The 26,579-nt window shown below is 50.2% G+C and overlaps 2 protein-coding genes across 12 annotated transcripts in view; one reads left to right on the top strand and one right to left on the bottom strand.

Annotated features, from left to right (window-relative positions):
- Positions 1-40: 40 nt before the first annotated feature.
- PGAP2 (post-GPI attachment to proteins 2) lies at positions 41-22,865 on the bottom strand. 7 transcript variants are annotated; one of them, XM_032427313.1, is made up of 7 exons: positions 22,805-22,865; positions 13,761-13,781; positions 10,671-10,845; positions 2,660-2,912; positions 2,424-2,518; positions 1,669-1,777; positions 41-1,459 (listed from the first exon to the last, which is right to left on the bottom strand). In XM_032427313.1, exons 3-7 carry the CDS (start codon positions 10,833-10,835, stop codon positions 1,329-1,331), a joined length of 753 nt encoding a protein of 250 aa, XP_032283204.1. In that variant the 5' UTR covers positions 10,836-10,845; positions 13,761-13,781; positions 22,805-22,865; the 3' UTR covers positions 41-1,328. The 7 variants fall into 7 exon arrangements, with proteins under 7 accessions (XP_032283204.1, XP_032283200.1, XP_032283206.1 ...); XM_032427309.1 differs by having other exon boundaries at positions 2,412-2,518; XM_032427315.1 differs by lacking the exon at positions 22,805-22,865 and adding an exon at positions 13,984-14,034.
- A 386-nt stretch (positions 22,866-23,251) lies between these two features.
- The window catches only part of NUP98 (nucleoporin 98 and 96 precursor), a 122,080-nt gene continuing 118,752 nt past the window's right edge, over positions 23,252-26,579 (top strand). For 3 of the 5 annotated variants that reach the window (XM_032426811.1, XM_032426815.1, XM_032426816.1), the window contains exon 1: positions 23,252-23,409. The gene's annotated coding sequence lies outside the window, so the exon portion shown is untranslated. Of the gene's footprint in view, positions 23,410-23,438; positions 23,710-26,579 lie in introns of those variants that run through there. The other 2 variants (XM_032426812.1, XM_032426813.1) reach the window with 1 other exon arrangement.

Below are 26,579 nucleotides of genomic sequence, written 5' to 3' on the forward strand. Positions count from 1 at the left end.
TGCACTGGGGCCCAGCCACTGATTCTGTAGTGGACTGGGATGCAAAGCCTAAGGAAAAAATGCATCTAAGGCTCAGAAAGGGAGAAGCTGAGAGCCACAAGCCTATAGGCAGGTGCTCACAGTCACGCATTTGAGAGCTGTTCCCTTACACCCCCAAGGGGACAGGTCTTTACCAGATAGAGCTGGGGCTGGAAAAGCCTGTGCCTCAACCCAAGACCTCCAGTTACCCAGCCTCCAAGCCTAGAGTCATTACAGGGATAGCTCAGTCACTCCTACTCACCAAAATTGGGTCTTAGACCAGCCTTAGGAGACTCCAGGCCTGAGGTGGGAAGCCACTTGGAACCATACCCTGCCATGGACTTATTCCCTCCATCCTGGAGCCTGTCCCTCATTTCAGTTCCATGAAACAAAGACAAGCAAGCCTAGCCCAGGCTGTTGGGGAAAAAAAAACAACAAAAAAGTTTTTTTTATTATTTGAAATAAAATGTACAACCCAAAAAGGTCAGGGCATGGGGCAGTAGGGAGATAGGGGGACACCAGAGAGCCCATTTTGGGGCAGGAATCTGCCCCTGACTCCACCCCACACCTTTGCTACGGAAGAAGAGTCTGTAAGCCAGAGATTTCAGAAGGGAAGGAAAATAGGTGCCGTACCAGTGCTTTTCCTGGAGCACATCAGCCTTCAGGTACAGAACACCACCTCCATAACGTGGTGTCAGAACCACTGGCAGAGCCCGTGCAAATCCTACAGCCCTCCCACCCCCCATCACCCACCCGGACACACCGAGGCTTAGATAGGGAAGCGTACACACTAAATTGGAGGTGAAGTCAGGGCTAGGACACCTGAGCAAACTTAGCAGGGGATGGTGGCCCTAGGCCTGGGTGTGCGCAGGAGATGATTAGACACATTAGTCAAGGGAACGACCCGGTGGAGAGAAATGGCTGTGGTTTTCAGGTAGCAGCCACTGCTCAGTGGTCCCTGACCTCAGCAAGAGGCGGCTATGTAAAGGTCAAGAACGGGTGGTGGTTATGAACCTCAGGACTTTTTTTAGCACCAGATGGTGGAGCTCTACTTCCAGCTCAGCCTCCTGGGGCCTCTCAGATAAGGGTGATGCTGCTTGAAGGTTCCTGGGCCTTCAGGTGGGGTGAGGGAAAGGAGAAGCCCGCTGGGCTGCCTGAAGCCCTGTCCTGTGCCCTTCCTCCTTTCTTCCGCCCTCCCCCCGCTTCAGCAGGGCCCACAGAGGACACGGTGTGGGGAAGGCCAGAGTGCAGTGTCTTGTTTCTAGTTTCTGGGCAGTGGACTGCCTCCTTCCTAGCAGAAGAGAAAGGGTTTAGAATCGCTTTTCCTCAGGCTGGGAGGTAATGAGCAGCTCCTTGTTCCCGAAGTCCCACCAGGCCGTCATGTGGAACGCCATGTTGGTTAGGACAACAGTGTACTCCAGAATGGCAAAAATGGTGTACACTGTCGTGAGGACACAAGAACAGAGCATGGTGAGCCTTCTTCCCCACCCCACCCCCGGGGCCTCTTGCTGAATCACCACCACCACATCTCTACACAGGGGACACAGTGGCAGCAAGCCCCCAAGACCACTGCCATAGCGCACACTACAGAAAACATGACATCTGTCCCATAGCCACCGTGACCACCTATGGATCCCAGCCTGGCCTCACCTCCAGCCTCACAATACATGTTGTGCCGGAAGTAGACAGCCAGAGCCGTGAAGAAGGAGATGAAGTTGATGATGAAAAGCCGCTGTTTCCAGTTGTAGGACTTGCGGTCCTAGGGGATGGGCTATCTGATCACTCTGTAGCCTGCTGGATGTGTGTGGACAGCCTCCCCTCTTGGCCCCAGTTCCTAAGGGCTGTGTCTCTTACCTCCCTTGGTTATGGAAGGGGGCACAGGCAAGGGCAGCAGGAATGATGGGCATGTTCACATCCCTGCATTTGGGAGGATAATGAGGCCAAGGAGCAGTGGTGTCCCTGCCCCTCCCACTTCAGCCGGATGGAATCTGAAAGTTACCTGGAGTCACCCACCAACCTGACGCCTCCACATACTGTGGGGAGAAGAAAGGCGTGTGTGTGTGTGTGTGTGTTTGTGTTGCGGGAGGGGCACTGGAGGTAATACAGACCACAGACCCCTGACACTGTTTCTAACCCACAGCAGCCTGGGTGCTGTCCCTCGTTCTACCCCCACTCGGCGCCTCCATCTCTTCTATTTTCCAATCTCCCATACTATCCGAACACAGTCCTAGAATCTGACCCATCGATCACCCTCCACTTGTCCCCAAGTCCCAGCCCCGGCCCGGATTCCCATTAGAACTCCGGTTCCCACCTCACCATTACCCGAATCCTGAGGACACGTGTCCTTGATTTTCCTCTGGGCCGCCTGGAGCCCCACTAGGGGTAGACCGTACCTCCTGACTTACTGTGTGCTTCTTGGTCAGCCGCCAGAGAATGCAGGTGAGGAGCATGTGACTGAGGGATGAGGCGATGAACACAATGAAAGCATTTTCGTGGATGGCTGGAGGGAGAGAGGAGGGTTGGGAGCACGCACCGCAGGGAGCATCTGAACCCCTCTGTCTGAAGGTCCGAGTGAGGGAGGGTGCGGGGGCGACCCTCCCCAACCCTTCCCTGCTCCTCCTTCCCTCATCCGGGCACCCACTGAAGTCCTCAGAAGAGGAGACGTAGGTGAGCACTAGCAGCGCGAGGTTCTCCACAATGTTGAGGCCAAAGTTGAGGCGGCAAAGCGGGCGGTAGCCGGGACACGGGGATGCGCAGCTGAGGTAGTGGTTCCAGTAGGCGAAGGCCACCAGGAAGCGAGGCGCCGAGTGCAGGCCGATGCAGAAGCGCCACACATAGCGCTGGGGCACCTCCCCACCGATGGCCGAGCTCACCGAAGGCAGGTAATTGGGCACCTAGAGAGTTGGGACCCGTCTGGTGGCAGGCCTCCACTGGCCCCACCCACCTGGAGAGCCTTCTCTCCCTCTATCAGAATCACCCTGGCTCTCAGAAGGCTCCACTCCAGCCCCTTCCCTTCCAGGAAGTCCTCCTTCACTCACCCCCAGAACTCTCCTGGGAGATGTCCCCTGCCAGGCCCAGGCCCCAGGGTGCTTGTTCTCATTCCCCAGGCAGCCTGGGGTGTGTGCAGGGACTTGATGGAACCTATACATGGCTGCGGAAGCTGGAGACAGATTCAGATGCTCTCTGAGCCCATAGAACAGAGTGGCGCCTTCGATAAGGCCTTGTGGGAGGTTCCATGAGCCCAGGACCCTAGATAACAGTCTTGAGGACTGACCACCTGACCTTCCTTGGGACAGTGCTGGATTCACTGGGCAACCAAGATGTTCTTCTGACTCCTCCCAGCTTCCCTTATTCTTCTGGGTAGATATGCCAAGGTGCTAGAGGGTACTGTGAGATCCTGGGTGGGGGCTGGGTCAGAAGGGTACCCCCACCCTGATCATGCGTAAGAAAGTGGGTGCTCTTAACCTGGGATAGCCTAAGAAAATGACCCTATTCTTGTTCATCTCTCCCATTCATCTTTCTCAAAGCCTGGAATTCCTCCTTCCTCGAGGAATTGGAGCACTATTCTTTAAAGTTGAGGAAGGAGGAGGAGGTCACACACACAGCCATGAGGATTGGTGTGTTGTTTGCATGAGAGGGTGAGAGGATGAGGGATGAATGAACAACAGTGTAGATGCTGACAGGAGAGCCAGGGCTAGGAGGACGACCTCTCTGACTCCAGGGCCTAGAGCAGGGCCTCTACCTTTAATGTGCATGTAACTCACCGGGTGAGTTGTGTGAGAATGTAGCCAGTCTGGAATATGGGAATCTGCATTCCTAAAGGATTCCAGGACTGGAAGCTACGGTCTGTTGCACACACTTTCTGTGGACATTTTTTAGACTTTCAACAAGAGCCAGAGCAGTGCCAGAGCCCAGTGACTAGAGCAGGGCCAGTCTTCAGAGACGCAGTTCTGGAAGATCCCTTCCTTACGCTTCATGGGGATGCTGACTGGGGCTCCATCAAGGCTGGGAAGGGAGGCAGTGATGGAGGCAGCTCACAGAGCAGGGGTCGGCCTGGGGGATCACCAGCAAGGGGCTTCGAAGCCTTCACAGAAAAGGAGATAGATTTCCCCTCAGCACTATCAGAGGAAGCGATGTGCAGCGCTCTTGGAGAGAGGGTGCTGCTCTCAAGGCGATGGCTTGAGATACCATAGCTTGAGACGAGGCTTAGATACTCACCCTGAGTTGTCAGTAAAGAGGCAGCATGGAGGCTTTGGAGCCACACAAACCCGGGTCTGCATCCCATCTCTGCCTTTATTAGCTGAGCGGCCTTGAGCCGGTCACTTCACCTCTCAGAGCTTCAATTTCCTCATTGGCAAAATAGGGATACTACCAGCTACCTCGCAGGATGATTACGAATATTAAATACAACGTATGCAGAGCGTCTGCAGCATTCGGCACACAATGGCTACGGTGATGGCTTTCCCAAGACCAACTTCCATGAAAAGCCTACAACCAGCTGGTGAGCTATGTGGTTCTTGAACATGGGAAGACTGCATATGAGGGAGAGGTGAGAATCATATCTTCGCCAGAGACTTCTGACACCTCCAAGCCTCCTAACTGTTCTGCCACTCTGAGTTAGGTCCCCTAAGTAAGGTTAGTAAGAGTGTTGCCTCCACTTCCTAGAATATTCATTCTGAAAACTCCTGCCCCAACCCCAGCTACTTTAAGGGGAGCAGAACCAGCATGAGTTTGTTTGTTTGTTTGTTTGTTTGTTTGTTTGTTTGTTTGTTTTTTCCAGCATGAGCTTTTAAAGCTTGGCTGGGAGAGCCCAGAGCCCTAACTGATGCTGGGAAACAGGTAAAGTGTAGAGATGGCAAAGAGCTGGGGTGACGCCTCAGGAGGGAGGGAGATTCAGGGCACTGTGGCTACTCGTGCCATCCTCGTAAGCTCCTTGCAGATTAGGGGTGGAGGTAGGATGCTTAGAGCAGGCATTTTCTCTTATCTCTCCCCCCCAATGCATGCGCGCGCGCGCACACACACACACACACACATGCATAATCAGGTATAGATATTCACATATGTCCCCCCATCCCAAGCACACAAGTTCCCCACTCACCAACTATGCCAGCAACATCAGGAGCTTATCAGAGACCAGGTACCCAGTTCACCCCAAGTCTCCCCATGAGCTCAGAGCTAAGGGTACTGAGGTGGGAACATAACCCCTTTTCCCCAAGAACAGAAACCCTCCACTGGCATGGAAGACGTGGCTCAGTGGATCTGTGGCAGGGCAGTAGATCAGAAATTCACATGGTATAAAGGGTGAGGGTCCAAAAAATTTCCTACCATAGCACCTCGGATTTCACCATTAGAGATTCATTCCTTTGATAAAGTCCCCCAAAGTTACGGATGACTTTTCTGTCTACTGCCCTCATCCTTTGCCAAATGGACACAAACTCTCATCCCTATCAATTCAACCTGCTACCCTTCTTTGGACTCCATCCCTACCTCTCTATCCTCATAGTCCCTATTTTAGCTCTGGTCTCCCCAGTAGCGTGAACTACTACACTAGCCTCTTCACTGATCTCCCTATTCTTGCCCCCTGCCCTTACAACTGTTCTCTACCCAGGAGCCAGAATGGTCTTCTAAAGCATAAATCTGATCATGTCCCTTTCCTGCCTCAAATCATTCCAAAGCTCACCACTGCCCTCTGGATAAAATCAAAAGTTGTCAGCCTGGCATTCACAAAATCCTTCTTTACCCGCATAGCTGCAATGCCCCCTGCTTCAGGAAGGAAGTCTTCCCCAACATCCAGGCTAGATTAAGTGCTTGCTCTGGGCCCCGTGACCCCTGTGCTCCCCTTTATCACAGTGCCTCCCATCTCACTCGGCCTGACCATCTGTGTCTAGGACTGTCTCTTGTAGGATGAGAGGCTAAGGGCAAGTGCATGTTCGGTTCCATGCCCCTGACCCAGAACCTCTACCCCTGGGCCCTCAGAAAGGCCTGGTGGACTGCTCTTGGAGGCAGGTTTCTAGCTAGCAGAGCCCTGAGTGGACAAGTTGTGGGGCCCGAGGCTGCCAGAGGGAGAAACCAAACTAGAAGATTCCAGGGCAGGGCTGGGGAGAGGGGTCCTCTCAGGCCAGGCCCCCAGTCTGGACTAAAGCCACCTATGACTTCTGGCTCCTGGCTGCATCTAACTCCCCAGTCCTGGCTTCCTTCCCAGTCTGGTCTTTCTTTAGCCTCCTCCTCCCTCTCATGGCCTCTCTTGCCTACTCCCCCCCCCCTTTCCCCTCTGCTCCCTGGCACTCTCTGTAATCTTCTGCTCTCACTGAGTCTCTCCCCACAAATTCCCCCAACTCTGACTTGCCCCCCACCATCCCTTCATCCCTTTCCCCTCTCTCTGACCCTCCGCCTTCTCTCCTACTCTCTGATTCCACTCTTAAGGCCATCTCCCCACCTGGCCCTGACCTGGCCCTGACCCAGGTGCGGGGGAGCGTGGCACTCACCCCACAGTCAGTGGCCACCGTGTACTCAAAGTGGAACACCAGGGACCAGATGATGCAGAAGAAGAAGCCGAACATGGGGAAAGTGATGACCCACCAGATCATGGCCGTGAAGCGGAGCCGGAACACAGTCCCGTCCGGGTCCAAGGGCTGTGAGGCCGCAGAGAACATCCTGTAGGGAGTGATGCCCAAGCAGGGCGAGGGACACGACTTGGGGCCTGGTGGGACACGTGGGCCTCGGGAAGTGAGGCCTTTTCCAGAGCTGGCTCCTCTGGGTAGAGGGAAGAGCCAGAGTAGAAAGGTAGAAAGAACGTAAGGGGAAAAGGAAAGCGGTGCAAAAGATCAGGAGGTGCAGAGAGAGATGGGGCAGGGGCAGCCAAGTCAGGCAGGGTCAGCGCTTAGGAATCCCTTTCGCACAATGGTCCTATAGGTCCACCTCTTGACGAGTCTGGAGAATAGAGGCTCTCAGTGGCCTGGACACGGGGAGTTCTGATGGGCCACCTCATTCTCAAGACTCTCATACCCACTCGGAAGGGTCAGAGGTAGAAAGGTTGCTATTTCTGTTCCACAGAAGGGGAGAACTATGCCAGGATCAAACATTCGAACTAAGATCTCAGCCACCTGATAGCCTAAAGCTCCCAAGTCAAGGTTTTCTTCAGGCCAAAAACCCAAATAAAGGACCCTTGGCTCAGACTCAGCCCTCCCACTGACCCCGTCTGACCACATTCCTGCTCTTCACCCAAGTTCAACTAGGAACAGTGGGGGTACCCAGAACATTTCACTGGGGCCACAGGCTGCCAACCAGCCCACCCCCAGGCTCAGAATGATCCAAGCCTCAGGCCAGCAGTATTGTCATCTCAAGATACCAGGGTCCCTGCAGAGGCCCAGACCTCCATCTCCTTCCTCTCTGAAAAGACCATGTCACCCAATCCAAAGGTTATAGGAATCTGAGGGTCACAGGAATCTCCTCCACTCACCTTGAGCCTGTCTGCTGGGCCAGACCCAGACCAAGGGAACTGACTTTCTTCCACTCTCTTCTCCCTCTAGGCAGAGAACTCCCTCCTCCCACCTCCCACTGCCCCAACCACCATGACTTGCAAGCTGGGTTCCCTTTTGGGGGACAGACAAAAATGGCTTTGTATTAAAAGACCTAGGAACCAAACCTCCCTTGGGACACATACCTCCCTCCGTTAAGAGAACCCCAGTCCACTAGTCCAGCTCAGCATCAGGGAAATGGGGGAGGGGGCTCGCACTGGGCAACACTCACACTGGGTGCTGACAGATGGATCCGGGGCTTGGGTTGAGGGCTCTAGCGAGACTGAGACTCTTCTAAGACTGGAGGGTCCCACCCCTAGCTCGCCAGGGCCTGCCCTCCCGCCCACAGAGCCCAGATCTCCACGCCTGCCCAAGCACACAGCCCTCCCAGGACCAACAAGGCCATATCATAAACCCTGGAACACTCTGCAAAGATAAGAGTGATAGTGGCTAAGGTCAGCCTAGGGTAGCTTCCTTGCCAGGGATGGGTGTAGGGACCTTTCTGAGGGCTGTGTCCTGGGATACAGGCGGGTTTCTGGGAAGGGGAAGGGAGAAAGCAGAATAGGATTTCACCCCTTTTTGTTGGAGCCAGAGTAGGTCTGTTGGGCCTCACTGGAGAGCTGGCTAATCTTAAGACAATAGATTCAGGATCCAAAAGAGACCTAGACGGGCCTGGATATGCGGTTATCAGCATCCAGCCTGCTGTGCACAAACAGCTAACATCAGCTCGAGATGCCCGAACAGGGGCCTAACAGCCAGTAATGGGACTGCAACGGGACTGCTTTTGCCTCTACTGCCCAGGCTGCTTGAAGTCCTCTGCCCACATCAGGGCCTTCTATGGAGAGAACAGTGACCAACTGGAACAAGTCTAGGGGCGCCTGTCCTGTGAGGGTTGCCCGAAAGAACTGGAGCTATGCTACCCAATAAGGGTAAACTCAGGGACACCCCCCCCCCCCCTTAATTACTGCCGTTCCATCTCTGTAGGACTGGCTTGATGCCAGGAGGAGAAAGTAGCTCTCAGGCTCCCAAAGCAGAGCCAGTGCAAAAGCAGAGATTCACCAGAAAGAGAATGTATGCTCACTACAAGGAAGAGCTTGCTAATTGTTAGTTACTAGGCCTCCTTGGAATAGGCTGCCTAGAGGGGAAGCTCCCCATCACTGGGGATGTGCAAGCAAAGGCAAAGTCATCTATTTATAGATGCAGTAGGCTAAGGTTACTTCTTTTATTCCTAGGGTTAGCCATTCCTGGAATGCTCTAGGTGAGAAATTCAGAGCAGACATCCCACCTGGACTGTCCCTAGGAGGCTCCAGCATGGTCATCCCAGGGAGCAGGGACAAAATCACCCCCTGGGTCACTAAGCTCAGTCCTGCCCTAGAGTGGCCAGGTACCTGTGCCATGCCTATGCCTTAGTTCCCTAACTAGTATGCCAAGAATGGAGTATAAGTACGTCAGGTGTGCTGAGTTATTGATCCCATTAGCCCTCAGAAGCCAGCCATGAGGGGCAGAGCAAACAGCCTACTCCATTTAACTCCATATGCTGTACAAGTATTAAAATTTTCTGTATGGACTACATGGTATCAGGCCTTCTTTTTCCCAGGGCATTGGGCTGGGGGGGGGGGGGGTTCCTATTTATTTTTCAACAAATTCTTTCTGATTCAGATGTAGTGCCCACCTTGAAGGAGCTCCAGGTCTGGTGGGGAACAGGACACAAACACGATGTGATAGAACTGTAGGAAAGATAAAACAGGGAACTCCCGGAGGAGGGAGAGATTAAGGTGGCCCCCAAGGAGGCTAGGGAAGGCTTTTCAAAGGAGGAGACACTTGAGAAGGGTTTTGCAGGATACAAAGGAGTTGACCAGGGTGAGAGAAACATTTGAAGCATTATCTAAGGTGAAAACTAGCTCAGAAAAGGCCATTGGTTGGGCCCTTTCTGATCCCCCCCAGATCACCTGCTCACCCCCCTTTTCTTCCAGTTCTGTCCTTTCTGATAGCTCCCAGCCCTGGGTCTCATCACACTGGCTGCCCAGAGCTCAAGGCCAACACCTATCCGTTGACAAATCAAGGAGAGGGAAAACTTCAAGTCATATGAACAAAGGAAGTAGGCCCCACTCCATACTGCCAGCCAGACCCCAGTCCTAGTCATAGCCCTATTTCTGGAGCAGATGCTCTTTATAGGGAGGCAGGAAGCTGAGCTGAGTGGGGGCCTTCAGAGCTCTCTCTGATGCTACTCCAAGAGTCCATGTCCAGGCCCTGCCTCTTTTCCACCTCCAGCCCCTAAGCTCTTCCTCTCCTGCCCTGCCTTCCAACCTGACAAACTCCTTTTCCTCCTCTTCCTTCTGCTCCTCATCCTTCACATTTCCCAAACCACCTTCCTATTCTTCCTCTATCTGGAGCTCTACACTGGCCCTGAGAATGAGGATGGGAATTATCAACCCCATTTTAGACATGGGGAAGCTGAGGCTCAGTCTCTGCGTCTCAGGTAATATAGAGTCAGTGGATGAGCCTGGAGGGTAACAGAGGTCAGCACAGGCCTCACCCTCTTTACTCTGATATACTACAGAGAAAACTCACGTTTTTCCTCCTTGCCCAGCACGCCATACCCAGTCTAGAGGGTGCATGGCTGCCTATGGGAACGTAGCCCATACACACATATGGAACACATACACACACATCATCAGGCCCCCATCCAGACCGCACAGACACAGTCTCTCCCACACACATACAGTCGTGTCCTTACACACACGCACACATAATCCCATTCCCACAGAGACAGGCACAGCCCACAGTGCCGCACTAAGAGGCTCCAGCACCTTCTAGCTCAGGCCAGTTCTCTCTCCATCCCTCAAAACCCTGGGGCTCCTGAATCTGCCCGCTATGAAGTAAGGATTGGGTTCTGGGTCCTGGGGCTGCCCAACTTCAGTGACTGCAGGCCCTCGTGACCTCCATGGAAAGTGGCAGAAGGCTAATTCCTGAGACCTCAATTTGCAGGCACCTTAACCCCCAGCAGCCCAATTTGTTTGATGGACCTCACTGGAGGGCTCACTAATCCTGTAACAATAGAATCAGGATCCAAAAAGATCCAAATGAGCCTGAAGATGAGATATTGTTCCCCGACCACCCCTGTGCAAGCCCTACCCCACAGTGTGTGGCCGTAGTCTCCTTGAAGTGGAAGAGCAGGGACCAGAGGATGCAGAAGAGGAAGGCGACAAGTGGACAGCAGACCGTGACCAGGGCCACCAGGGTGAAGCGGAGCCGGACCAGGGTCCCATCCCGGTCCAGCGGCAGTGGGACCTGGTACATCTTGTCAGACCTGGGGATGAAGTAATGTGCTGTCAAGACCCAAGGCAGCAAGGCCGGGCCTCAGTGGCAAAGCTAGCCCTTGTGCTCAGTCCTCAGCTTAGCTGTGCTATGGGGTGAAGGGTCTAAGAAAGCCATCTAGCCCCTAAGTTTGGACAGCTCCCATCCTGAAGAAGACTGAGAATCCCAAGAGAATATTCATCCTCAATTTCAGAGTAAAGACAACAAACCCAATCTGTGCTAAAACGAAGCTTGAACAGATTGGGAGAACTTCTTCTCCCTTATAGCTGGCTTTACAACAACAGCTGGTTTAACTGGTCTCTCTTGTTTCAGGAACCAACCCTACAACTTCCCCGTGGACAGAATGGCCCATCTCCTCCCACCGGCCTTTGAGCCTCCAGGCTTCAGGGCCTCCATCAGCTCTCCCTGCTTCACCCACTGGCCCAGGGCTTTCTGTACCTTCAGTCCCTTCCCAGGCTCTGTGTGCCTGCACCCTAGCGCACAGCAGCAAGGACTCCATGGAAGCCAATAGAGCCCGGAGCCCCTGCTCGACCCCGCCTGCTGCCTCACGTGCTCTGAGGGTGAAAGGCTTTGCAGAATCAGGCCTAGTGCTAGCCTGGGCTTGCTGTTTGCTGGAAAGAGCTGCCTTGTCAGCTTCTGGAGTCTTCCCAGTACCCATGGGGCCTGTCCATCCCCCTCCAGGGATGAAGTAAAGGCTCCTGAGGATTGTGACTCCCCCCTCAGATGAGGATAGGAAGGTCAGCAACTATAATAACCAAGTACACACCAACAATCCCAGGCTCCCTCAGTGCACAGAAGGTGAAATTGAGGCCAAGAGAGGAGCAGGAACCTGCTCCAGGTCACACAACAACTTGAAGGAAGAGCCAGCAGTGGGGAGATGTGGGGCCCACAGGGTCACAAACTACAACCACAGCCTTCTTTGACTCCTTCCTCTCTGGGCCAGAGGTCTAGGCAGAAAGGTCAGGTTAGGTCAGATTAGGAGGGGAGAGAGAAGGGGTGCCTGTCCGTAAGAGAAAGAAAGGTAAATCAAATCCTATATAGATGAGTCAGGGAGCCCTGTCCCCACTGCAAAGACAGAGAAACCAAGATGAAGAGAGAGAAAGGTCCTTCCTCAAAGTCTGATGATGAGCCTGATGGACAGCCATCCTTGGAACTTAGGCTTCTTGTGGCCAAACTAGGGCTGGTTCCAGATTCATAAAGAACCTGCCCTTCTGGACTCAAAGGTCTTGCCAGATCAAGCCCCAACTCTTCCTGGTCCCACCCTCAGGAAGCACCTCCTGGCATTCCAGAACCAGGTGAACAAGCCTCTGTGTTCTCCTCCATCTTCCCCCACCCGCCTCTCTGCCAGGCCCGATTAGGCTGCCTGCTCCAGTGGCCCAAGCTCCTTTCTCTCTTCAGGGGCCAGGGATCTCCCAGGGGAGTTGGAAGTGGCCCTAGTGACAGCCAAATCAAACACGTTTCTTGGATCATCCCCAAATGGACTGTAATCCCCAGAGGCCCCAGAAGGGGAGCAACTTCCCCACCTAGTCCAAACCCTGATTCTGTGCTTATAGCATCACCAGCCCCCTCCCTGAAGCCAGCGGCTCTAGATCCCTCAGGAACCACTGGGATGCCCAAACTGAAGACCAGATCCTCCAGGAATGAATAGGCACTGCCCAAGCCAGGGGGTGGGTAAAGAGGCTGGAGGAATGGTCTGTTCCACAGCTTGGAGGTATGCCTGGCTTCTCTTTTAGCTGTGTGACCTTGGACAAGTCATCTAACCACTCTGGGCCTTTTCCCACAGCTGTGCAACATGAAGATCATGTGGTTTAGATTACTAATAAGGCCATTCCAACATGGCCATTTTACTTCTCTGGGCCTCAGGACAGGGAGCTCACTACCTGAAGGGCAGCTGTTCAGTCCCAGTCAGCTCTTAACTTCTTCATAGGGACTACTTAGCTGGCTACCACTTTCTTAGGAGTACCCCTACCTGATCTCCAAAGGTCCCAGAGATCTTCTCAGCCTCCAGCACCTTCTGAGTCTGAGGCACCCTGAATAGCACTTGATACACTTGATATACATTGTTTCTTGTAACCCTGACTATAATTCTATGAGGTAGGCCCTATAGCCTGTGTATTTCCGTTTTACAGTAGAGGAAATTGAGGCTGAGGGAGGTTTAAAAGACTTGCCCAAGGTCACAGGCTAATAATTGGCAGAGGTGAGATTTGAAATTACTTTATGGGGTTCCAGGGCTCCCACACACCTCCATCCCCGGCACCTAAAGAGAAATCCCAACCAGCAGTCCCTGTGAAGGGAAGGGAGAGCTCAACCAATGCACACCCAGCCACCATGTGGGGGAGCAGGGGGTGGGGGAAGGGTTAGTTCAGAAGTCGGCACAGCAGAAGATCCTGGGCAGGCACCAGCACCGCCAGAACGTGGGGCTGGGCCTTGAGGAGGCCGGACCGCGTTGCGGAGCTCCCCCAAGTGGGGTTGCCCGGCAGTCCGGCACACCCATCCCCATACTCACCCAGGATGTGGCGGCGAGGAGGCCGCGCGAGCGCAGACCGGGCCCTGGGGGAACCCGAGGGGAGCCCAGGCCCAGCCCGGGGCAAGCGGCGCGGGGGGGGGGGGGGGGGGTGCGGGGGGGGGGGGGGGGGGGGGGGGGGGGGGGGGGGGGGGGGCCGGAGCGGGAACGGCGGGGGCGGGGCCAGCGCGCTTGGGGAGGAAACTGCGCCCAGATCCTCCGTTGGCCCCTCCCCACCTCTGCGGACTTAGACCCTTGGCTCTCCCCCTTGCTCCGGCGTCCCCTGGTGCCATGTCTCTCCAGCTCTCTTAGTTTGCCCCACTAATTCCCGCTGCGTGGGGGCAGCCGGAAGACCCCTGGACCCCTGGGTTTGACACGTTGGATAAGCCACCTTGTCACCTTACCTCTCAGCTGTGTTCCATCACCTGTTGGAAGAACATAAAATTAATTCAACAGGGCCCCGAATTCTCTCATATCCTAACCTCAGTCCCTCCTGCCCACGCCCCCATTCTAGCCGAATTATCCAGCCTCGCCCTTCTGAAACATTACAACAGTTTTGCCCCAGCCTCAGCGCCCGTCCCCCCTAACTTTGCTCCCCAGAGCCGATTCGAGCAAAGGGAAGAGCACCTTACGGGTAGAGAGATCAGTGAGGCCCACCCCAAAAGCTCTGGGCCAGAGCTGTTCCCACCTTTGATCAGGAGAGGGCGCCCTGTCCTGTCCGATATAACAGAGCAAGGATCTCCTCCACCCCCCCCTTCCCACTCCCCCGGGGTCTCTCCCCGCCAAGAGAGGATTGATCCCCAGGAACCCGACGAGGGCTCTTGGGGTTGTCAGAGCACCTGCAGGGGGTGAAGGACTTCTGAGCTAGACATGATCACCATCACATTTTCCTATTTAAATCTCCACGGTAATAATTAGCACATTTTGAGCACCCTCTGTCTTCCAGGGACTTTTTTTACTTTTTATGCATTATCCCATTTAATCCTCATAAAAACCCCATGAGGTAGGGGCGCCTGGGTAGTTCATTCGTTAAGCGTCTGCCTTCGGCTCAGGTCATGATTCCAGGGTCCTGCGATGGAGCCCTACATCGAGCCCCGCATGGGCTCCCTGCTCCCTGGGAAGCCTGCTCCCACTCCCCCTGCTTGTGTTCCCTCTCTCACTGTGTCTCTCTCTGTCAAATAAATAAATAAAATCTTAAAAAAAAAAAAAAAAACCCATGAGGGAGATACTATTAATATCCCCACTTTACCAATGGAAAACAGAAAAGGTATGTTACCTATTCACACAGTTCTAAATGTCAGCACCAGGATGGGGGTCTGGCACCTGAGGCCATTCTCTTAATCCCTATACAGTTGACCCTGGAACAACAGGAGTTTGAACATCACAGGTCCACCTTATATGTGGATTTTTTTTTTTTTTTGATACAGTACAGTATTGTAAATGTATTTTCTCTTCCTTATGACTTTCTCTAAAAAAAATATTTATTTTTTTAAAGTAGGCTCCACACGCAACGTGGGGCTCAAACTCAAGGCCCCAAGATCAAAAGTCACATGCTCTACTGACTGAGCCAGCTAGGCACCCTTTCTTCCTTATGATTTTTTTTCTTTTTTTTTAAAGATTTTTTTTTTTTTATTTATTCATTTGAGACACAGAGATACAGAGAGAGAGAGAGAAAGCATGAGCAGGGAGAGAGGCAGAGGGAGAGGGAGAAGCAGGCTCCTCGCTGAGCCAGGAGCCCGATGTGGGGCTCGATCCCAGGACACTGGGATCATGACCTGAGCCGAAGGCAGACGCTTAACCATCTGAGCCACCCAGGTGCCCTGATTTTTTTTTTTTCTCTTTTTTAAAATTATTATTATGTTATATAAATCACCATACATTACATCATTAGTTTTTGATGTAGTGTTCCATGATGCATTGTTTGCGTATAACACCCAGTGCTCCATGCAGAACGTGCCCTTCCTTATGATTTTCTTTTTTTTTTTTTTAAAGATTTTATTTATTTATTTGACAGAGAGAGACACAGCGAGAGAGGGAACACAAGCAGGGGGAGTGGGAGAGGGAGAAGCAGGCTTTCCGCTGAGCGGGGAGCCCGATGCGGGGCTCGATCCCAGGACCCTGAGACCATGACCTGAGCCGAAGGCAGACGCCTAACAACTGAGCCACCCAGGCGCCCCTCCTTATGATTTTCTTAATAACATGTTCTTTTCTCTAGCTTACTTTATTGTAAGAATACAGTATATGAAACATATAACATACAAAATATGTGTTAATCGACGGTTTGTTATCGGTAAGGCTTCGGTCAACAGTAGGCTATTTATAGTTAAGTTCTGGAGGAGTCAAAAGTTATACATGGATTTTTGATTGTGCCGGGGTTCAGCACTCCTCACCCCTGTGTTGTTCAAGAGTCAACTGTATAGGTGCCCCTGGGTGGCTCAGTCGGTTGGGCATCGGCCTTCGGCTCAGGTCGTGGTCTTGAGGTCCTGGGATCCGGCCTGCATCAGGCTCTCTGCTCAGCGGGGAGTCTGCCTCTCCCTGTCTCTCTCTCTCAAATAAATGAATAAAATCTTAAAAAAAGGAGTCAACTTATAATGTTAACCCCACAAGGTAGCTATAATCACCACCGTGGGGATACAGAGGCTCAGATTTGATGAACTTACCAGAGCTCTTTTTCATGCATTCACTCTTCTTCATTCACTCAGCCTAGGCCCTCTCTGTGGCTGGCCCTAGCTGGGCAATGGTGGGGACCCAGAGATATCTCACTCCTGGGGGCTCCAAGTCTGGAGGGGCGATGTCTTTTTTTTTTTTTTTTTTTAGATTTTACTTATTTATTTGTGGGGCGGGGAGCACAAGCAGGGGGAGCGGCACACAGAGGGAGAAGCAGGCTCCCCGCTGAACAAGGAGCCCGATGAGGGACTCAATCCCAGGACCCTGGGATCATGACCTGAGCCAAAGGCAGACGCTTAACCGCCTGAACCAGCCACCCAGGCATCCCTGGAGGGGCGATGCCTTATTCTAAAAACTTCTTTTGTTGAACTTGAACTCTCCTTCACCCTGTCCTTTAAGGCCCCAGGACAAATGAACAATTAGTAAAACTTTACTGAAAGAACCACCTCTTTTTAGTTTCATTAACTAGATATAGGTTTCCTATCTTAGGGTTTCGTGTCATCCGTTTTTGTCTAGCTCCAACCCACAGATGCCTGCTCCTGGCCTTTATTCCCTGTCTTGACACCTGGTCTGTTCCTTTGGCTCTAAATACCATTCCCTGAGGCTGGGTCCCCTCTCTCTGCCTCTAGACTACCCCCAAGGCCTGAAACTCGAGGTGCATTAATCTTGCCTTTAATTCTTTGATGACTGGAGCAATTCACCACACAGTCCTGAATCTCGGTTTCTTCATCTGTAAAATGGTTTTAGGAATATCCACAGCACAGGGTTGCTGTGAGAATTAAATGAAGTAAAAGAGCAGTGTGCCAGGCATGTGGAAGATACTCACGGAAGATACTCATGGCTCTTAGGACCCAATGTGGAAGCTACAGCCTGAACTCTCCTGACTGAGCCTTTTCTGAACCGTGTGACCACAGCTGTCATGGACACTCCCTGAATCCATTTCTTCCACTGCCAGTTCAAAAGCCTATCACCTACCTTGATTTATGTGAGGAAAAGTAGAAGAGAAGAATGAGTTCTTACTAGGTGCCAGGAACTTTCTGTATACTTTCTAATTTGATCCTCTTAATAATCCGGTGAGGTAAATTTGATGGAATCTATCGTACCGATAAAGAAGTTGAACAAGCATCTAAGCCTCCAGTCTCGCCTTCATTCAGCGGGCACTCAGTGTTTGCCAAATGGGAATTTGCCCATCGTCCGAGTAGCTGCTGCTGCTGTTGAAGCCTTCCAATGTCTCCTGTCCTCCTGGTTGGTTTGCCTGGGGCCTGGACATACCCCAAAGAGGCCTGTGCCTGAAACAGCACCACCACTTTCCAGCTCTGGCCACATCACTGCTCCACTCCCCCTGTCCACACACACATACCAGATACCCCAAAGCTGACCAACCATTTATTTACAGGGATTTTCCAGCCCCCAGTAGCATGGGGACAGTGTAGAGGTGGGAAGTGGAAGAGAAGTGAATGTGGGATGCAGTTGTCAAGGAAAGCTCCCTGTGGATCTCCTTCACTGGCCTCCTTGCCCTTCTAGCTCTTCATCATCCTTCACTTACAGCCACATTGGCTCTTGAAACACAGATCTGATCATGTGCCTCCCTTGCTGCAAACTTTAGTAACTCCCTACGGCTTTTAGGATGAAGAGCAAATTCCTTAGTGTGGTATTCAACTGTCCTTCATAATCTGGTCATCCTCTACTCTAGCAAACAAATATCTTACATTCTAGCTACACTCACTTCTTCCATGAGCTTTGCTTAACTTCCTCCTCTCTCCCTAGGCGCCATGATTTGCCCACCTCCCCACTCCACAGGAAGCTTTAGAAGTCCATCACACCTTTATTAGCACTGACCACAATGTAGTGAAATCATTTGTTACGTGTCTGTTTCCCCCACCTTCCTGGGAGCTCATTTAAGGATGGAACCCTCACCCGTTTCATTTATTTCTGAATCTCTCAGCTTAGGCCAGGGACAGACACAGTAGGAGCCCAGAAAATATTTATTGGGTTGATTTACTTGAACCGGGTTTTGAAGAATGGGCAGGATTTAGATATATCAAGAAGACATTTACAAACCGTAAGAAAAGTCTTTGAGGAAAGACTGCTGTTGTAGGGGGTAGAGGCTGACTAGCATGGCTGGGGGTAAGTAAAGAGGGAGTGACACAGTGCTAAAGACATCCAGTTTCAGGCCAAAATCTGCCCCTGCCTCCTGGGCAGCCACAGGAAAGTCTTCCAAGGTTGAGGTGGAATTGTTCTTTGTTCTTTCTAGAGATCTTTCTCACTGCAGAGACATCTTTCTTGGATGGCTTTAAACTACCCACCCCAGGCTCACCCATCTTGCCCTAGGCCCATTCTGCCTCAAATTGTAATAAATCTTCACTGTTTATTCTGTTCTTCATTGTTCAGCTTTCTTTGGATCAACTTTCTAGGATGAAGTCCCAGTTTGTTCTGGATATACTGAGCTCTTCCCTGGTCCTACATCTTTGTTCTTTCTTTTCATCTGGCCTGGGATGCTTCTTTTTCTCCATCTCAGCAAACTGTACTCTGCCTATAAAGGTATTAATTAGCATCACGCTTAGGAATGCATGTGGTAACTTCTAGAGAGATGACTAAAATAATATAAGAAGAGGATTTAATTTCTAAAGTGGTACAGGAGAAAAAATGAAATAATCCAAAGAATGTTAAGAAAGCAGAGATTTAAATGGAAAATAAGCAATTGGAAAGATGGTCAACATCGTTAGTCATTAGGGAAATGTTTATGAAAACCACAATGAGATGTCACTTCATAGCCCCTACAATAGCTTAATAATTATAATGAAAGGAAAATAGCAAGTGTTGGCAAGGACATGGAGAAATTGGAACCCTCATCTACTATTAGCAGGAATGTAAAATAGTGCAGCCACTTTGGGAAACAGTCTAGCAGTTCCTCAAAAAGTTAAACATAGAGTTACTATAGGACCCCAAAAATCCACTCCTAGGTATAAACACGAGAGAATTGAAAACATACGTCCACACAAAAACTCGTACACAAGTGTCCATAATAGCATGATTCATAGTAGCCACAAGGTAGAAATTCAAATGTCATTCAACTTTTGGATGTATAAATGAAATATGGCTTATCCATAAAATGGAATGTTATTCTACCATAAAATGGAATGAAGTTCTGATAAGTGCTACAACATGGATGAACCTTGAAAACATTATGTTAAGTGAAAGAAGTCAGACACAAAGGCCACGTGTTGTATGATTCCATTTATAGGAAATGTCCAGATAGGCAAATTCATTGAGACAGAAAGTAGAATAGTGGTTGCCAGGGGCTGGGGGAAGGGAGAGATGCGGAATGACTGCTAATGGTCTGGGGTTTCTTTTTTGGGCTTATGAAAATCTTCTGGAATTAGATAGTAGTGATAGTTGCCCAACTTTGTGAATATAGTTGACCCTTGAACAATACAGGTGTTAGGAGTGCTAACCCCCAACAGTCCAAAATCCAAGTATAACTTTTGACTCCCCAAAACCTTAACTACTAAGAGCCTACTGTTGACCAGAAGCCTTAACACATATTTTGTATGTCATATGTATTACATACTGTAGTCTTACAATAAAATAAGCTGGAGAAAAGAATACATTACTAAGAAAATCATAAAGGAGAGAAAATACATTTACAGTACTGTACTGTATTTATTGAAAAAAATCTCTTATAAGTGGACCTACCCAATTATATGCTATTTATAAACATCATCCTTCCTTATCAAGTGGTAGGAAAAGAGGAAGGAAATCAACATTTACTGGGTGCTTACTATGTGTCAAACATGTGCACAATCCTTTGCAAATGCCGTTATTTGACCTTTACAACAACCTTACAACATGGGAATTTTTGTGCCCATTTTATAGACAAGAAAGCTGGGTCACAGAACAGTTCAATAATTTGTGCAAGGTCTAAAAAGTAGTGAGACTGGTACTCGAACTTAGCTGTTTGACTCCAATTCTGCCACTCTTTCCAATGTACCACATAAAAAATCTAGACCATCATTCCGAAAGGAAGTCTCTTGCCCTTCCTTAATTCTGTGGTCCATAAGGGTCCTGTCTCCTCCCTGAGCACCAATGCTTCAAAGCTGCATAAGGTGAGTTCTCAGAGTATGTTTGTGAGAGACTGGGGGTTCCTAGGACACTTTCCTTTGCTTTGTCTCTCTTGGCCAGAGCAGAGTGTTGAGCTGTGGACCTCTCTGGGCTCCTGATGCCCAGGAGAGGGCTTGGCTCAGCAAGCTTTTGTGAGCATGCACCACACTCCTTTTCTTTAGAGGGGAAGAAGGAAGATGATGATAATCAAAGGGGTTCAGGGGTGCCTGGGTGGCTCAGTTGGTTAAGCAACAGCCTTTGGCTCAGGTCATGATCCCAGGGTCCTGGGATCGAGCCCCACATCGGGCTCCCTGCTCCTTGGGGAGCCTGCTTCTCCCTTTCCCTCTGCCTGCCGCTCCCCCTCTTGTGCTCTCTCTCTTTGTCAAATAAATAAAATGTTAAAAAAAAAAACAAAACACAAAGGGGTGTTATGTGAATTAGGCAGAGTAAGAGTATGTGGTCCACAAAGTCCTTCCTAGGGCAGAAGTACCTGGGAATGACGAGCTTGTGGGCCGCATGCCTACCATAGAACCTAACGAGAGGTCCTCCTATGTAGAAATCATCAGAGTTATAGGAAATTTCTCCCTGTGGTACCCCTCATCCAATGTCTCTCCCTCCAGTCTTCCCACAAGTATGCACTATTTAAGGATCCCAGCTCCTATATACCCGCTAGTACTTTGGACTAAATGTTTTTACTTACTCATTCATAACATACTTCTGAGCCCCATTTCTATGTCAGAATCAATGTCAGAATATTAAGAATGGGAACTCCTTGATATTTTATTTATTTATTTATTTAATTTTTATTTTTGAGACAGTGTACACGCATACGTGAGGGGGGCGGAGGAGGGGCAGAGAGAGAGAGAGAATGTTAAGCAGGTTGTATGCTCAGTGTGGAGCCCGACTCAGGACTCGATCTAACGACCCTGAGATCATGACCTGAGCTGAAATCAAGAGTTGGATGTTTAACTGACTGAGCCACCCAGGTGCCCCAGGAATTCCTTGACATTTTTAAAGAATAGGAAAATTTATCATTTATTGAGGGCTCACTGTATACTGGGTACCATACTAAATGCTTTATCTCATTTAATTCTCTCAACAACCCTAAAATTACAGTTGTTACCCTCATTTTACAGACAAGGAAACTGAATTCAGGTGTTAAGAAATTTGCCCAAGTTCACACAGCTAATAAATGGTTGGGCTCAGATTTAAACCCAGGGTTCACTGACTCAAAAGTCTCACACTTGTACTATTATTCTACTTAAGACAATAATTCACTCATTCATGGTCAAACATTTAATGTGGACCTATACTGTTTGCCTGGCCTTAGGTACACTAGAATAAATAAGTAGCGGAGAGGTTTAATCATAGTTGGGTTTCAGGACTGGAGGGTGAGAAATCAAGTTTCAGTAGGGCAGTGAGGAAGCTACAGTAAACTATCCAGGGAGAGCTAATGACTTTTAATGTAAAACACAGGCAAGTGGAGGAAAGGAAGGGATGTTTGGATGCAGAAGTGGGGGGAAAGTGGCTGGAGTAAGATGTTTAAACTAGCTTTACTATTTGACCATCCATATATTTATTTTTTTTTTTCCTTTGAGCATCTACTGAGCACCTACAATGTACCAGATTTCTCCTATCCATTATCTTATTTCATCTTTTTTTTTTTTTTAGATTATTTATTTATTTATTTGACACAGAGAGAGACAGCGAGAGAGGGAACACAAGCAGGGGGAGTGGGAGAGGGAGAAGCAGGCCCCCGGCCAAGCAGGGAGCCCAATGCGGGGCTCGATCCCAGGACCCCGGGATCATGACCTGAGCTGAAGGCAGACGCCCAACGACTGAGCCACCCAGGCGCCCCTATCTTATTTCATCTTTACAACCATTCCACTTTTTGACAAATTAGTCAATTATTTCTAATCCCTTGCTACCGTCCAACACTCAGAGGGATTTAAGTTCATCTACTTTTGGGCAGAGCCCATTTCAGTTTTGTACTGATGTTCCAGGAGAAGGTGGTGGTGGAGAGGTAGCCTGAATAGGTTTTGCTTTCTGAGCACAGTCCCTGCTATTCTGTGTGGGACCCTCAGTCACTAGGTCTGTTTCCTAGAACATGCTTAACCTTCCCGCCCTGTAATATCAAGTGGGGTAGGGGGAAGAAACCCAAATGAGTAAGATGCAGCTCTGACCTCTAAGAGCCTGGGCACAGAAGACAGAAAAGTAAATAATAGGATACAAAGTGACAAGGCTGTAACAGAAGCCTGCCCAAGCATTAGCCCAACTCTCTGAGAGAGATCCGGGAATGCATCCCAGAGAAGGTGGGAATATTTGAACCAGGCCTTTAAGAATAAATAGGAGTTCCTAAAGTGCAGGTCGTTAAGAAGTTCCAAGAATCCTCATTTGTAACATAGCCTACGCTGAGCCATTTCCTTAGGGCATGCTTATAGCGCCTATTCTAGGGATTCAGAGAGGGAAAGGTTGTGATGGGGCCGGCAAGGGTTGGGAAACCAGGAGGCCAGGTTTTGGGGCCTCAGAGCAGGGGCAGGCAAGCTACTCAGAGAGACAGACCTCCCGGGAGGGCCCTCCAGCTCCGCACGTGGTCTGGCCAGGAAGTGCGGGCAGGACTACGGGGAAGCGTTCCTATCACAGCCCGCGGACTGGGGCTAGGAAAGGGTAGAATAGTTACCATGCCATCCTGGAGCCTCCCTTCTGATTGGCCCGAGTTTCACCAGCCCGACTGTCTCGGCTCCAAGGCAGGGGGCGGAGCCTGGGTATAGCGTCACCACCTTTCTCCCACACCCCGCCCAGTGCACCCCAACGCAGCCACTCACAAGCCCACTTCGAGGGGGCCCTGTATGACATCACGACTCTCCCCCAGCCAATCGCGGCAGAGAGGGGCGAGACTCCATGTCCCTCCCACCGCCCCTCCCCTTTCCTCTCCGTAACTCCTTATGTCCCTCCTCTTCCCCCTCTCCCCTTCTCCCAAAGACCGCCCTCACGTTCGGTTTCAAAAGACTCGTTGCCCAATGAATAACAGGGCGGGCTTAGAGTGGCGGAAGCGTCTGCCAATGCGCAGACAACGAGGGCGGAGCGCCCGGAGCGAGCCTCTGACGGCGGGCGGCGTGTGACGCAGTCGGGCCCTCTGCGCGCTGCGCCCGAAGCGGCGGTCGGTGGCGGTGGTGGTAGCGGCGGCGACGGTTTCGTGGCGGCCGCGCGCTGCTCTCTGAGCGGCGGGTGGCGGACGGGCCTAGGCCTTGACTCCTGACACTTCCCTTCTCCTGCCGCACCGCGGTAAGTCGGGAACCCAGGCGGTGGCGGCCCCGGACCGACAGGCTCCTCCTCCCGTCAGGGCGGGCGGGTGCGCGGGGCGTCCCAGGCCCTCCGCGCGGAAGTCTCGCGCTTCGGCGCGCACCTTCTGCCCTGAGGGAGGGGGCGGGGCGCGCTACCCTGCGGCCCCCAGGCTGGGCTCTCGGGCGCTGGGAGAGAATCGAGATCCGTGGAGTCTGTGCCCCGGGGTCTCCCGTGGCAGCCTACGCGGAGGGAGCGTCCATGTATCTGGTGGTACTCATTCGTTTGCCCGGCGGTGATTAGGTGGGCGGGCCCTTTGCGGGGGCAGCGTCTTAGTACCCTGAGTAGGATCACCGTAGCACTTCCTTGACCATCGTGCTGGATGGGCTTTAATTTGCCTTTGGCGTCTCCACGGGGGAAATTTGTAGCCCGAGGTTTAGGGTGGGTGGGTCGGGAGTTTGTTAGCTTTTTAAAATAATATCTGAGAATTAAGGTCGGTTTAGTGGAGTAAAAGGTTATTTTCTGTCCTCCCACGTGTTCCATGTAAAACTAGATGAGGAGAAAGATGGGATTTCTGGATTACTATGGCCATAGAGACCTTAGAAATTAAGCCAATCCCCCTACCGTACATCACGTGCAAGTTTTATAGATGGAGAAACTGAGGTCCAGAGAAAGGACGGGATTAGCCAATACCAGATGTGACTCAGTCTAGAAATTTTTCTCCTGTATCACCCTCCCTGGGCGTTCCAGCCTCCCATTATTTGAAGGTTCCCTCCGGAGGTTGGGGGGGGGGAGCATTCGGTAGTTAGAAGCAGTCTTTGATAGCGTTTCCGATCTGGTTGGTACCACTTCTGTTTGTGTAAAGGGAGAAGCTTCATTTGCGGTACCGTAACCTAAACCGTGAGAACTAAAAAGTTGGCGGAAGAATGTCAGTGATGTAAATGTATTGGAAACGAATCCATAAGACTACATGTCTGGCTAATTTCCTATTCCAAATCTGAAATTTTTATTTGTGTCAGCTGCTGGGGACTAAGAAGAAAGAATCCAATTCGTGACTCATAACAGTATTGGAATAGGAAGCAGGAAATACAGACAAAACTTAGAAAGATAGGCAGTGGTAATTTTGTGGTTCTTATACCTTGGAACTCATGGCTCCTTTGGTACTGAGTTCAAAGTATTGTAGTAGGATAAGCTGAGAAAGTGAAACCGGAAGAAGAAACTAACTGGAAGAAAGAAAAGAGCAGTGATCATTCCCTGTGACAGTCTTATAAAGAGAAGTGCTTGTTAACTGGGTGACAGATGATATGTTTACTTGGTGGAAGAAGTTAGGATATTAAAAAACAAAACCAGAACTTGGACAAATTGGAGGTACTGGGAAATACTTTGATAGAATTATTTTTTCACTCTTCATTAAGATTTGAGGAAATTGAATTAAAAAGTCACCACTTTGGTCTGTTCACAGTGGTGAGATCGTCACTTTGTTCTTGTTTAGATGACAAAGCAAAAACGGAAAACTAGTGTGTAAGAGGAGAAGAGTACAGTAGTCTAAACACAGAGATGTGAACAGAGTATATTTTCTGTGACATTTTCTCAGTTCAAGCATCACCCTCTTCTGGGAAGCCTTTCCTGGCATTCTGTCTCCTGCAAGCTTCCATAACACTTATTTGATACTTCTATTTATAGCACAAATCATTTTGTATTTTAGCTGTTTATCTTACTAGACTGTGGTAAAATATATTTGTCTTACCTTTTTTTAAGATTTATTTATTTAATTTAATTTTTTTTTAAGATTTTATTTATTTGAGAGAGAGAATGAGAGAGAAGAGAGCACATGAGAGGGGGGAGGGTCAGAGGGAGAAGCAGACTCCCCGCCGAGCAGGGAGCCTGATGCGGGACTCGATCCAGGGACTCCAGGATCAAGACCTGAGCCGAAGGCAGTTGCCCAACCAACTGAGCCACCCAGGCACCCTATTTATTTATTTTAGAAAGAAGGAAAGAGAGAGAGGGAAGGAGGGAGAGGGAGAGAGAGAATCCAAGCCGACTCCCTGCTGGTGCGGAGCCATGTGGGGCTCAGTCTCACAATCCTGAGATCATGACCTTAGCCGAAATCAAGAGTTCGATGCTTAACCGACTAGCCTCCCAGGCACCCCTGTCTTATCTTTGTATTCAGGTTGCTTGGCACATAGTAGGCATTCAGTGTTTACTTGAAGGGATAAACAAATACGGAACAGCTAAACCTAAAAATAGTCTATAAAAAGACTGGGTATATGTGTGCTCCGGAAAAACGGGGCCTAGATAAGAGGACTCATACCGTTCATACATTACATGGTACTTTGGTACCTGACTTTATTCATGTCTACTAGCTCCTAGATAGCTAAGAACAAATAGAACTTTTAGGGAACCAGATTCACAGCTTGGAAGAAATTGGGTATATTATTTTATTGTGATATTTTTATTGTAGCAATTAACCTAAGAAGTAAGGGATACAAGTTGTGATGTTTAATTTCTAACAGAGTGCACATCTGTAATTATGCAATTTGTCGAAAGGTTAGGGGACTAAAATTTTAGGAGATTTAACAATATAGGTAGTAGAGGTAAGGTATGTATACAGTGTTTCTTGAGAATTTGGTGCATTTCTTTGGGTTTGGAATTGAACCTAAGTATTTGGCATAGCATGTCTCTAGAGAAGATTTTTCAGCCTCTGCACTGTTGACGTTTTGGGCCAGATAATTCTTTTTGTCTGGGAGCTATGTTTTGTATTGTAGGGTGTTCAGCAGCATTCCCCACATCTACCCATTAGATATCCATAACACCCCCTCCCCGAGTTGTAACGATTAGGAAGGTCTCCAAATATTGTCACATGTCCACTGGGAGGCAAAATTGCCCTGATTGAGAGATCACTGCTTTTGAGAAAACATTACCAATATTTCAGTAACGCCATAACTTTATCTTGCCTGGTGTGTGCTTGTAAAGTCAGCTAATAAATTGCATCTTTTTCTTTTTTTTCAAGATTTTATTTATTTGACAGAGAAGGGGGGGAGAGCAAGCACAAGCGGGGGAGCGGCAAGCCGAGGGAGAAGCAGGCTCCCTGCTGAGCACGGAGCCCGATGTGGGCCTGTGGGGCTTGATTCCAGGACCCTGGGATCACGACCCAAGCTGAAGGCAGCCACTTA

Source organism: Phoca vitulina, unplaced genomic scaffold (genome assembly GCF_004348235.1).
Source record: "Phoca vitulina isolate PV1807 unplaced genomic scaffold, GSC_HSeal_1.0 scaffold36, whole genome shotgun sequence".
Lineage (NCBI taxonomy): Eukaryota > Metazoa > Chordata > Mammalia > Carnivora > Phocidae > Phoca > Phoca vitulina.